General features: G+C 48.5%; 1 protein-coding gene across 4 annotated transcripts in view; it reads left to right on the plus strand.

Moving 5' to 3' along the window:
- LOC308678226 (arf-GAP with coiled-coil, ANK repeat and PH domain-containing protein 1-like) overlaps positions 1-8,985 on the plus strand; it is a 33,787-nt gene extending 24,802 nt beyond the window's left edge. The window contains exons 14-22 of one of the 4 annotated variants that reach the window (XM_081345267.1): positions 259-464; positions 1,441-1,510; positions 2,537-2,631; positions 3,092-3,275; positions 4,729-4,905; positions 5,616-5,725; positions 6,603-6,713; positions 7,429-7,478; positions 8,374-8,985. In XM_081345267.1, the coding sequence (XP_081201393.1) occupies positions 259-464; positions 1,441-1,510; positions 2,537-2,631; positions 3,092-3,275; positions 4,729-4,905; positions 5,616-5,725; positions 6,603-6,713; positions 7,429-7,478; positions 8,374-8,480 (1,110 nt within the window). In that variant the 3' untranslated portion in view covers positions 8,481-8,985. Of the gene's footprint in view, positions 1-258; positions 465-1,440; positions 1,511-2,536; positions 2,632-3,091; positions 3,276-4,699; positions 4,906-5,615; positions 5,726-6,602; positions 6,714-7,428; positions 7,479-8,373 lie in introns of all 4 variants that reach the window. The other 3 variants (XM_081345268.1, XM_081345266.1, XM_081345269.1) reach the window with 3 other exon arrangements.
- Positions 8,986-13,672: the final 4,687 nt, after the last annotated feature.

Below are 13,672 nucleotides of genomic sequence, written 5' to 3' on the forward strand. Positions count from 1 at the left end.
GGGTTGGACTAGATGACCTCCGAGGTCCCTTCCAACTCCGGTGTTCTGTTAATTGATCGGCAAAACAAAGCAGCGGGCGCCGCGTCGCTGGAGTTTTTTAAGAAGAAGCCGGCCAGCCACTTGTCTCCTAATTCTATAGACTCTCCTGCTCCAGCAAGGGGGCGGGGTTGGACTAGATGACCTCCAAGGCCCCTTGAAACTCCTCTTCTGATCGAATCCATTGCCTGTCCCTGCCAGCTTTTTTTTTTTTTTTGGCAGCCCCTGGAACGGAGCACGTCCCTGTCGGTCACTTTGCAGTCGCCCTCCAGCCGCAAACTGCGGGGCGGGGTGGACAAGCAGGTGGTGGACCAGGTGCAGCGCCTGGAGGGCAACGCCCAGTGTTGCGACTGCCAAGAACCGGCGCCGGAGTGGGCCAGCATCAACCTGGGCATCACCCTTTGCATTGAGTGCTCGGGCATCCACAGGTGAGACTCAACCGCCCCCCTCCCCCTGCCACCCCATTGCAAGGGACAGAAAGAAGTTGGTGGGGGGCTGCCTCCACTCTCCCCCACCTCCGGGGACCCCATTGATAGAGAGAGAGATAAGCTAGGGCTCTTCAAAGTTGGCCACTTTGAAGACTTCTGGACTTCCAACTCCCAGAATTCCTTGGGGCTCTTCAAACTTGGCCACTTTGAAGACTTCTGGACTTCAACTCCCAGAATTCCTCGGGGCTCTTCAAACTTGGCCACTTTGAAGACTTCTGGACTTCAACTCCCAGAATTCCTCAGGGCTCTTCAAACTGGGCCACTTTGTGGACTTCCAACTCCCAGAATTCCTCGGGGCTTTTCAAACTTGGCCACTTTGAAGACTTCTGGACTTCCAACTCCCAGAATTCCTCAGGGCTCTTCAAACTGGGCCACTTTGTGGACTTCCAACTCCCAGAATTCCTCGGGGCTTTTCAAACTTGGCCACTTTGAAGACTTCCAACTCCCCGAATTCCTCAGGGCTCTTCAAACTTGGCCACTTTGAAGACTTCTGGACTTCCAACTCCCAGAATTCCTCAGGGCTCTTCAAACTTGGCCACTTTGAAGACTTCTGGACTTCCAACTCCCAGAATTCCTCAGGGCTCTTCAAACTGGGCCACTTTGTGGACTTCCAACTCCCAGAATTCCTCGGGGCTTTTCAAACGGCCACTTTGAAGACTTCCAACTCCCCGAATTCCTCAGGGCTCTTCAAACTTGGCCACTTTGAAGACTTCTGGACTTCCAACTCCCAGAATTCCTCGGGGCTTTTCAAACTGGGCCACTTTGAAGACTTCTGGACTTCAACTCCCAGAATTCCTCAGCCAGCCAGGTGGGGTGGGGAGACGTGGCCTCCTACTACCAACGAGAGAGAAAGAGAGAGAAAAAGCAGTTTTCTTTTTCCCCCTTTGAGCCACGGCGGTTTCTACCCTCCCCTTAGGAGTCTCGGGGTGCATTTCTCCAAGGTGAGGTCGCTGACGCTGGATGCCTGGGAGCCGGAGCTGGTGAAGGTAACCTTGAGGGGGGAGGGAGTGGAGAGGGGGGCTAAGAGGGACCCCTTGATTTGGGGGATGGGCTTTTTTTCTGGGGGGAAAAGCATGCGGAGCTTAAGGAGGCTTTTGCATCGCTCTGGATGAGCAGCCCTCGGAGTCGCAAGTGTGCCGAGTTCGGATCCAGAGCGAGGAGGCGGGGGTGGGGTCTGGATCCGGCACAGAGGCGGCAAAATCTCTGGGCTGCCCTCTGGGACTGGGGTGGCCCATAGGACCAGCCTTTGGGGGAAGGAAGAGGGGAAGGAGAAGAGGAAGGAGAGAGAGGGAGGGAAGAAAGGAGAACAAGGGAAAAGGGGAGGAGAGGAAGAAAAAAAAGGGAGAGAAGAAGGGAGGAAGATGGGAAAAGGAGAAAGGAAGGAAGGGAGGAGAGGGGGAGGGAGGGAGGAGAGGCTGAGGAATAAGGGGAGGAGAGGAAGGGAGGGAGGGAGAAGAGAGGAGGGGAGAGAGGAGAGGAAGAAAAAAGGGAGAGAGGAACGAAAGGAGAGAAGAGGAAGGAGAAAGAAAAGAGGAAGGAAGGAAGGAAGGTGAGAAAGGGACAAAGGAAAGAGGGAAGGAAGGAAGGAGAGGGGGGGAGGCAGGAGAGGCTGAGGAATAAGGAGGAGAGGAAGGAAGAAGGAGTGAAAAGAGGAGAGGAAGAGAAGAAGGGGAGAGAGGAGAGAAAGAAGAGAGAGAAGAGGAAGGAAGGAGACGAATAACAGAAGGAAGGAAGGAAGGAAAGGAAGGAAGGAAGGAAGGAAGGAAGGAAGGAAGGAAGGAAGGAAGGAAAGGAAGGAAGGAAAGGAAGGAAGGAAGGAAGGAAGGAAGGAAGGAAGGAAGGAAGGAAGGAAGGAAGGAAGAAGTTTCCAGTATTTGGGGCACACAGAACGGCTGCTGGACGCCTTAGCCCTCCTTACTCCTCCCCTACCACTTGGAGGAAGGACCCCGTAGTGGAGGCCAGAAGCTGAGATGAAGCCCCCCCCCTTTGCGCCCCCCCCTTGTCCCTTGCAGCTGATGTCCGTGCTGGGGAACCGAGTCATCAACCAGATCTACGAGGCCCGGGTGGAGGAAATGAACATGAAGCGCCCCCAACCAGGAAGTTCAAGGTAAGAATCCCCCCACCCCGCTTCTACAAAAAACACCCCCACCCACCCACCCCCGATTGTCAATCATCCGGAAGTTGAGTCTTGGCAACTGGAACCTTTTTTCCCCCTTTTCGGTGTCTCCACACTTGCCCTCCAGGGGGCGCGAGTGAAGGGCTGAAGTTACATGTCTTGGCCTCTAGGTGGCCCCCGTGGGACACCGCAGGGGCACCTGTCCTCCCACCCTCCTCCTCCTCCTCCTCCTCCTCCAGGCGGCTCGTCCAATTCGGAGAAGCCTGCCCTAAACATCACACACACACACACACACACACACACACACACACACACACACACACACACACAGACACACACAGAACTTTCAAAGGTTCTGGGTTCGAGAGTACAACAGATCATAATTTTCCTCCCCCCCCTTCTGAAGTGCAAAAACTTTAACACGGTGGCCGATCCTTCCCTGTCCGTCCAGATCCGAGAAGGAGGCCTGGATCCGGGCCAAATACGTGGAGAGGAAATTTATCACCAAGTTCCCCAACACCGGGGTGCCCCTGAGTCGCAGCAGAGAGCCCCCCGGGGGGGCGGAGAGATCCCCCAGGCCGTTTGCCAAGCCTAAGCCACCGGGCCAGTTCCGCCGGGGCACAGGTAAGACGGGGGTGTGTGAAGGGGCTGGACTAGAAGACCTCCAGGGTCCCTTCCAGCTCCTATTCTATTCTATTCTATTCTATTCTATTCTATTCTATTCTATTCTATTCTATTCTATTCTATTCTATTCTATTCTATTCTATTCTAATTATTTATTATTCTATTCTATTCTAATTATTTATTATTCTATTCTATTCTATTCTATTCTATTCTATTCTATTCTATTCTATTCTATTCTATTTATATTTTCTTTATTCTATTCTATATTTTCTTTATTCTATTCTATTCTATTCTATTCTAATTTTCATTCTATTCTATTCTATATTTTCTTTATTCTATTCTATTCTATATTTTCTTTATTCTATTCTAATCTATTTATATTTTCTTTATTCTATTCTATTCTATTCTAATTTTCATTCTATTCTATTCTATATTTTCTTTATTCTATTCTATTTTATTCTATTTATATTTTCTTTTCTATTCTATTCTATTCTAATTTTCTTCATTCTATTCTATTCTATTCTATTCTATTCTATTCTATATTTTCTTTATTCTATTCTATTCTATTCTAATTTTTATTCTATTCTATTCTATATTTTCTTCATTTTATTCTATTCTATTTATATTTTCTTTATTCTATTCTATTCTATATTTTCTTTATTCTATTCTATTTTATTCTATTTATATTTTCTTTTCTATTCTATTCTATTCTAATTTTCTTCATTCTATTCTATTCTATTCTATTCTATTCTATTCTATATTTTCTTTATTCTATTCTATTCTATTCTAATTTTTATTCTATTCTATTCTATATTTTCTTCATTTTATTCTATTCTATTTATATTTTCTTTATTCTATTCTATTCTATATTTTCTTTATTCTATTCTATTCTAATTTTTATTCTATTCTAATTTTCTTTATTCTATTCTATTCTATTTATATTTTCTTTATTCTATTCTATTCTATTTTTATATTATTATTCTAGTCTAGTCTATATTTCTTCCTTCCCTCCTTCCCTTTTTTCTCTTTCTCATTCCCTCGTTCCACTCTCCTTCCTTCCCTTTCTCTCCTTCCTACCCACCCTCCCTTCCTTCTTTCCTCCCTTCCCTTCTTCCCCTCCCCCCTCCCTCCTTCAAAATTCAGGCTTTTAGTCGGAGATTGCCGGCCTAGGAGTACAGGGTGTCCTCATTTAGCGACAACCCCCTTTATCGACCGTTCCCAGTGACGAAAAAAGTAGCATTACCCCAGTTCTTGCCTTCCTGACGTCACAGGTCTGTAGAGCCAAAAGGAAAGTCAGATGATAACCGCAGATAGGGTTTCGCTTAGGGACCCGTCTCGCTTAACGACTCGTTTGCTGGTCCCGATTACGGTCACTAAACGAGGACCACCTAGAGGCCTTGCTATTTTATCCTACCCTTCCTGCTTTCTCTCCTAGGAATCCGCGAGGGGGCCTCCCCGAGTCAGGCTGCCCCAGCGTCGGAGGACCTGCGCAATTTGCACCCGGGTGCCTTGCTCTACCGTGCGGCCGCCGCGCCCCCCAGTTTGCCCACTATGACGGACGCTCTGGCTCATGGGGCGGACGTTAACTGGGTGAACACGGGCCAGGAAAGCCGGACCCCCTTGCTCCAGGCCGTCGCTGCTGTGAGTCTGCCCATCTGGGCTGGGGATGGCTTGGGTTGACAGCCGCGCCCCATTGACAGACAGTGAGTCCTCGACTTACGACCGTTTCACTTAGTGACCATTCAAGGTTACAACGGCTCTAGAAAAAAAGTGACTTGTGCCCATTTTTCACACTTAACGACCATCATGTCCTCCTCGTGGCCATGGGATCAAAATTTGGACGCTTGCCACTTGACTCACATTTATGAGGGTCGCAGTGTTCCGAGGTCAAGGGGGAAGTCAGATTCGCTTAACAACCGTGTTACTCGCTGAACGATGGCAGCGATTCCCATAACGGCGGCGGCCCGAAAGGTCGTTAAATGGGGCAAAAGTCACTTTGAGGCTGTCTCGCTTAGCCACAGGGGCCCGGCGGCTCCATTGCGGTTGTAAGTTGAGGACTGCCTGTGATTTGATTGGCGGAAAAAATGAGAAAGAAATCTAACCGCAGGCTGGGGGGAAAAAAAAACGGAAAATTGTTTGCTCGCCAACGAAAATCGGGCCTGTAAGCAAGGCGCAAACTCTGCTTTTGTGGCCTCTGAGCATGTGCAGTGATACCGTCCCATTGGGGTGTCGTGACAGGTCCGGGAAGGAGGGGCTTCTTGAGTGATGTCACTAGGGGGGAGGGGCTTGCCCCAGACTGTCTCGCCTCTCGTTTGCTGTTGGAACCCCATTTTTTGTGTGTTTTTATCCAGAATTCATTGTTGGCATGTGAATTTTTGCTTCAAAACGGAGCCAACGTCAACCAGGCAGACTCTAAAGGGCGAGGACCATTGCACCACGCCACCATCTTAGGCCACACCGGGTAGGACTCTCCTCTTTGTCTACTGCTCGAGCAGGGGGTTGGACTAGATGACCTCCGAGGTCCCTTTCAGTTCTATTCTATTCTATTCTATTCCGTTCTACTATTATTCTATTCTATATTTTATTATTCTATTCTATTCTATGTTTTATTATTCTATATATTTTATTCTATCCTATTTTACTCTATTCTTTTCTATTCTGTTCTATATTTTATTGTTCTATTCTATTCTATATTTTATTATTCTATTCTATATTCTATTCTATTCTATATTTTATTATTCTATTCTATATTTTATTGTTCTATTCTATATTCTATTCTATTCTATATTTTATTATTATATTCTATATTTTATTATTATATTCTATATTCTATTCTATTCTATACTTTATTATTATATTCTATATTCTGTTCTATATTTTATTATTCTATTCTATTCTATTCTCTCTGATTGATTGATTGATTGATTGATTGATTGACTGGCTGATTAATTGAAAAGGTATACGGACTCCTGCTTGAGCAGGGGGCTGGACTAGAAGACCTCTAAGTTCCCTTCCAGCTTCTATTCTGTTCTAAATTTTCCCCTATTTTTCCCACTGTTTGCTTTGGTATTTTCTTTGTATTTTATACCCTAATAAACAAATTTTAAAAAGGAGCAATCACACACACACACACCGAAAAAAATACAGCTGTGGCAAGAACTTGCTGAGCAACTGCCTCGCTTAAGCAGTGGGAATTTGGGGATTCACAATTGTCGACCGCCTGTAATTTTATTTTCTAAGTTTGGTTCGCTCCAAAATAGCCCGGCGATCTGCCGGCTCACCAGGAACCTCTTATTCAAACCTCTGTACCCCTTTTTTTTCCTTTACACCCCCCCCAGGCTGGCCTGCCTGTTTCTCAAACGCGGTGCCAACATGAACGCCGTCGACGGGGAGGGCAAGGACCCGCTGGGCATCGCCATCGATTCGGCCAACGCAGATATTGTAACCTTGTAAGAGGAAGGGGTGTCAGGGCGTGGGAACCAATCTTCGGCGGCAAGAGGAAGGCGGGGGGACATTGGGAGGGGGGGTCTTGACTTTTTGGGCTCTTCCTGAAATCACCTGCCTGCTGGAGAAAGAGGGGCAGTGAGTCGGGGTGCCGAAGGTGGATTTATTGCATAGGAATGGGTCACCCAGTGGCCATCCAGACACTCCCTCTTATTTCAGTGGGGGTTCCATGACCAGTTTTAAGACCTGACATGTTTGCCCTCTGAGCATGTCAAGGTAACCCAGGACTGAACACAGCCTGGGAGCTTCCCACTCGGGTCTTACACGGAACGGGTCACCCAGTGGCCATCCAGACCCTCCCTCTCATTTCAGGGGGGGGGCTTTAAGACCTGATGTATTTGCCAGGGTTTCGGTTCCTCCCGCTTGCCCTCTGAGCATGTCAAGGTAACCAGGACTGAACACAGCCTGGAAGATTCCCACTCAGTTCTTGCCTGATACTGGTGGGAGTTTCTGAACCGTCTCCTAGGGCAGCCCCGTAAAGGACGCATTGCAGTAGTCTAGTCTCGGTTAGGGTAATGCTCTCTCCCTAGAGTTGGGATCCAGGTCCCCAAATTTGTTGGGTGGGTGGGTGGGAGGCGCCCTGTTTGGGAGGGCTAGGGATAACCAGGATAAATATGCCATTTAAGACTCCTTCATGGCTTCTCCTGCCGTTCTCTAAAGGTTGCGACTGGCCAAGATGCGGGAAGCTGAGCTGGCCTTAGGCCAGTCAGGTAAGTCACGCCCTCTGTCAGAAGCAATGGATGGGGGAGATGGAGGAAGAAGACAGACTCGGCTCTAACATGGAGGTTCTTTTGCAAAATGTGAATTTTCAGGTGCAAACTGAACTGGGGCAAGACTAGAACTCACCGTCTCCTGGTGATTGGCACAGTTACCTAGCCTCTTTCATGCCTAAGGCAGGACTAGAACTCACCGTCTCCTGGTGATTGGCCCAAAGTCACCCAGCCAGCTTTCCTGTTTAAGGCTGGACTAGAACTCACCGTCTCCTGGTGATTGGCCCAAAGTCACCCAGCCAGTTTTCATGTTTAAGGCGGGACTAGAACTCACCGTCTTCTGGCGATTGACCCAAAGTCACCCAGCTGGCTTTCATGCCTAAGGCGAGACTAGAACTCACCGTCTCCTGGTGATTGACCCAAAGTCACCCAGCTGGCTTTCATGCCTAAGGCGAGACTAGAACTCACCGTCTCCTGGCGATTGACCCAAAGTCACCCAGCTGGCTTTCATGCCTAAGGCGAGACTAGAACTCACCGTCTCCTGGCGATTGACCCAAAGTCACCCAGCTGGCTTTCATGCCTAAGGCGAGACTAGAACTCACCATCTCCTGGTGATTGGCCCAAAGTCACCCAGCCGGCTTTCCTGTTTAAGGCAGGACTAGAACTCACCGTCTCCTGGTGATTGGCCCAAAGTCACCCAGCCAGTTTTCATGTTTAAGGCGGGACTAGAACTCACCGTCTCCTGGCGATTGACCCAAAGTCACCCAGCTGGTTTTCATGCCTAAGGCGAGACTAGAACTTACCATCTCCTGGTGATTGGCAACCAAAACTGGGTGCAATGTCCCCAGTGTTGGCTTACCAAGGCATTATAATCACCTTGTTCTTTTGGTTCCAGGCGATGAAACTTACCTGGACATTTTCCAAGATTTCTCGTTCATGGCGTCCAACGATCCGGAGAAACTGGCCAGGAGGGCCTATGACCTGAAACTCACCACTTTGTGAAGCCCCGGAGAAGTTTCCTCAAGCAGGAAAACCAGCCAGGAACATGGTCAATTCCTTCGCCCAGGACCGACGGGGTGGCTGGACTGTCCAAAAATCAAATTAAGTTGCAAATTGGACTCAGGAGGTCCAAGGGGCCAGTTTTAAGCATGGGTCGCCCCAAACTTACTTTCCAAAGTTGATTTTTGGGGTGAACCTGGCCAGAAAACAGCCAGGACAGCGAAGATCAGAGCGTGGAGACTCTCTTCATTTTGAACCCTTCTGTTTTTCCCTTCTGATCTTGCTTTTATTTTTTTAATTTATTGCTTTTGAACTGTCTTATCATTGCAGAACGATGGTAAGGGACAGATACGGAATCAATTTGCACCCTAAATCAAATTTTTGGTTTGTTTTTTTTTCTGAGTCTGGAAACAAGTGGCGTCTCTTGGTCCGGAGAGGTGAAAACAGGATGTTTTTTGGAACTGGGAAAGCTGTGTGTTTTATTTGCAAATAAACATGGCTTTCCAGAGGACAAGGACGATGGTTGATAAGTCGTGCGCCGGATCCTTAGGCCCGAAGATCTCAAAAACGGGGGTGTCTGCACACTGTTTTATGATTGTCTGCTTTAGAAATTTGTCATTCGCGTCCGAATCGCAGGCTTTTTCACGTTTGTTTTTTTTTACCTGCTAAACTTTCGAAAGAGTTAAATCCTCATTTAGTAGATCCAGGGAACGCCCTGACATAGTTTACCTGCAGCTCGGCAAAGGCTTCAACAGAGCGATAGATTTCCTCATAAAATGATAAATTATGGGCCAGCTGATACCACAACTGGTTTCAATCGGTAGAATGACCCCAAAAAGAGATATTCCTTAATTACCCTGGTTGGGGAATTCTGGGAGTTGAAGTCCACATATCTTAAAATTGCCAAAACTAGGGTCGTTTCCAACTCTGTCCTTCTATGATTCTGTAAGGGTCTCCTCCTTGAGCTGGGGTTTGGACTGGATGACCTCCAAGGTCCCTTCCAACTCTTGTCCTTCTCTAATTCTGTAAGGGTCTCCTGCCTGAACAAGGGGGTTGGACTAGATGACCTCCAAGATCCCCTTCATCTCTGTCCTGTAATTCTATAAGGGTCTCCTGCCTGAACAAGGGGGTTGGACTAGATGATCTCCGTGGTTCCTTCCAACTCTGTCATTCTATGATTCTGTAGGGGCCTCCTGATTGAAGATGGGGTTGGACTAGATGACCTCCGAGGTCCCTTCCAACTCTGTTATTCTGTAATTCTGTTAAGGGTCTCTTTCTTGAGCAGGGGGTTGGGCTAGATGACCTCTGAGGTCCCTCCAACTCTTTCCTTCTATGATTCTGTTAAGAGTCTCCTGCCTGAGCAGGGGCTTGGACTAGATGACCTCCGAGGTCCCTTCCAACTCTGTTATTCTTTAAAGATTCCTGTAAGCTGAGCTCACTGATTTACACCATTATATGCTGCGGCTCTCCTTTGTTTTAGAAAGTTGTCAAGTCGCACCTGCAGTGCATCATCACCTTTTACTTTTCTCTAAACCTTCGAAAGGGTTAACTCCGCCTTTAGTAGATCCAGGGAACGCCCTGACATAGTTTATCGGGTTCTTAGCAATGGCTTTCACCGAGTTATATAAACAAAATCACAGGTACGGCTTTGTAAAGCCTTAGTAAGGCCACACCTGGAATGTTGCATGCAGTTTTGTTCACCACATTTACAAAAAAAAAAGATGTTGAGGCTTTGGAAAAAGAGCAGAGAAGAGCAACAAGGATGATTAAAGGTCTGAAGACGAAAACATACGAAGGACGGCTGCGGGATTTGCTTGTCGATTAGAAGGTTGCCAGTTTGGCGGGTCGAATCCCGAGTGCCGCGTAGCAGAGTGAGCGCCTGTTACTCGTCCCAGCTTCTGCCAACCTAGCAGTTCGAAAGCACGTCAAAATGCAAGTAGAAAAACAGGGACCACTCCGGTGGGAAGGTAACAGCGTTCCGTGCGCCTTTGGCATTTAGTCATGCCGGCCACATGACCACGGAGACGTCCTCGGACAAGCGCTGGCTCTTCGGCTTTGAAACGGAGATGAGCACCGGCCCCTAGAGTCGGAAACAACTAGCACGCACGTGCGGGGGAACCTTTACCTTTACCTTTAGTTTAATGGGGGGGAAAGGACTAGGGGAGACGTGATAGCAGTATTCCAGTATTTGAGGGGGCTGCCACAAGGCAGAGGGGGCCAGGATGTTCACCAAAGCACCAGAGGGAAGGACGAGAAACAACAGATGGAAACTGACCAAAGAGAGAAGCAACCTGGAATTAAGGAGAAACTTCCTGACGACAATTCTGGCCAGGGGAGCAGAAGTTGCCTCCAGAAGTTGTGTCTGTTTCCTCACTGGAGGTTTTTAAGAAGAGACTGGGCAACCGTTCTTCTGAAATGGTAGGGTCTCCTACTCAAGGAGGGGGTTGGACTAGAAGACCTCCAAGGTCCCTTCCAGCTGCATTCTGATCAATGAATGTGTGTCTTGTAATAAACGTCTTCATAAAATGATAGAATATGGGCTGAGATACCACAGCTGGATCCAGGCAGGGGAATGAAAAGAAGAGAAGAGAAAGAATAGAAATAGAATTAGAATAGAATATAGAATAAAATAGAAGAATAGAATAGAAAATAGAAGAATAGAATATAAGAATAGAATAGAATAGAAAATATATAGAATAAAATATAAGAATAGAATAGAAAATATATAGAATAGAATATAAGAATAGAATAGGAAATTAAATAGAATATAAGAATAGAATAGAGAAGAGAAGAGAATAGAATAGAATTAGAATGTGAGAACAGAATAGAAGTAGAATTACAGAATAGAATAGAATAGAATAGAATAGAATAGAATAGAATAGAATAGAATAGAATAGAGAATTAGAATAGAATAGAATAGAGAATAGAATAGAATAGAATAGAATAGAATAGAATAGAATAGAATAGAATAGAATAGAATAGATGCAATGTCGCGTGGTTGAACGGAGAGACGGACACCTGGGCTGGGTAGTATTTCTTTATTGAGTCAGAAATGAAGCTGGAGCAAAGGGGTTACCTGGCGTCTCTTTATACCTGCCCAGGTGAATGGTGACCAATGGATTCAAACCTGGGCTTCCCGCCAGTGCAGGTGGCCAATGGATTTAAACCCTGACTTCCCGCCAGAGCTGACCATGCCCTGGGGCTGTCAACGACTCGCCCTATTCAGGCTTTCCCGCCAAAGCGGTTATAGCCTGGAGCTGTCCAGCCCCCTGCTGCGCTGGCATTTCCATGTGTGCTTTAAAGGCATACACTACACCCCTTCCCCCATAGTGAGGAATTACCCTCTGTCATTCTGTCTCCATAACTATATACACTTATTTACACTATACACAAATTTTACATATACAAGAGTTTACAATTGTTATTCCTCGGTTGCTACTCCACCCCCCCTAAGAACGCACATAGTCTGCGAGGTAGCTTGGAGCCTTGTGTGGCCTGCTTGATCTTGGGACTGGTTCACCTGGTGGTGTGGTGCTATGTCTAGGCTCTCTTCCTTGTTGTGAATGTTGTGGTGGATTGTGGTGTGTGTGTGTGTGTGTGTGTTGCGGTGCCCGGGTTTTGTGTTCTGCTGGGTTCTGGTGACTGCCTGGTTTCTCTGTCCGTCTCCTGCCTGGGGTGGGGTTGCCACTGTGCCCCTCTGGTAACCCTCTTGAGTGTTTGCGTTTGTGTTGGCTCTTCCTCCTCCACCCCCAGTGTGTCCTCTATAACCCTTTCAGGAGCCCTTTTCCTCAGCTGATCCAGGTGCCTTTTCCAAAGGAGTCCCCCCTCCACCCTTACTCTGTAGGAAAGGGGTCCTGTTTGCTCTAATATCTCCCCTGGTACCCATGGGTGACCTGTGCTATAGTTCCTAGCCCAGATGGGGTCTCCTGTGTTGAAGCTTGTTTTGATGTTGGGGGTCCCGGTGTCTGCTGCTACCCTGTCTGGGTGAATTTTGAAAATCAGAGAGGGTCAGTCTGGATGGCCTCAAGGGAACCCGTTGGCCGCTCCGCTTGCAAATCTCCTTAAACGTTCTGTCGGAGATGATGGACACGGCTGACCCTGAGTCCACCTCCATCATGCAGGGGACCCCTTGCAGCTTCACCCTCAGTTTTATTTTTGGGGTTAGCGCCGCAGGGGCCCCTGTTAAAAAAACGTCCGGCCATCCCGCCATGTGGCTGACCGTCAGTCCCGGCAACTGCTCCCCGGTACCTGTAGCGAACTGGAACTCTGCCTCCACCTCGTGTAGGCTATCCCGCTGCTTGCTCCTGCAGACCGCCACGATGTGCCCGGTTTTCCCGCATGCCCGACACTTTGCCGACTTGAAACGGCAGGTAGACCGGGGATGCTGTCCTCCGCAGCTGGCGCAATGGGTAGACCGGGAGCTTTTAGCGCCGCAGCCGGAACACTGGGTAGACCGGGGTTGTCCGCAGCCGCTGTGCTGGGTAGACCGGGGGCCGCAACCGCAATGCTGGGTAGACCGCGGCCGATTCGCGTTGTAGCCGTGGAGTTGGGTAGACCGGGGCCCGTTCGCTCCGCACCTGCACTCCTGGCCTCTCGCGTCCGCCGCGGCTGGTCTCGGCTCCCTCACGTTGTCTCGGTTGGGGGTGATGGGTCGCTGTTGTCGGTGGATGGCGTCCACTTCCAGCTCTGCTCCGTCTGCGTCGCTGCAACCGCTCAACTGGTGGATGGATCCGCCTTCCCTCGCGTCGGACTCCTTGGCCGCGTCCCAGGCTAGGAATTCCTCTTGGACATCCCTCAGGGTCAGCTTCTGCCTTGCAAAAATTTTCTGGCGCAGCTTCCTGTCCCTCAACCCGCAGACGATCCGATCCCGCAGCCGGATCTCTAAATTCTCAAAATTACAGAGGTGAGCTGCCTGCCTCAGGGCTGCCATGTATTGCTTGGTGGACTCACCCGGCCGCTGGTCCCGCTTCTCGAAACGATACCGCCAGGCGATCTCGGACGTCTCGGGCTTGAAGTGCTCGGTCAGTTTTGCCAGCAACTCGTTGTACCCAACGGAGTGGATGTCGTCGGGAGCGCAGAGACCGACCGCCAGCTGGTACGTTTCCGTGCCGCAGCTGCAGAGTAGCGCCGCCGCTCTCTGCCGGTCATCTTTCACCCCGTTTGCCCGTAGGTAGCACTCGAGTTGCCCCACGAAG

This window comes from Vipera berus (genome assembly GCF_964194415.1).
Source record: "Vipera berus genome assembly, chromosome: Z".
Taxonomy (NCBI): domain Eukaryota; kingdom Metazoa; phylum Chordata; class Lepidosauria; order Squamata; family Viperidae; genus Vipera; species Vipera berus.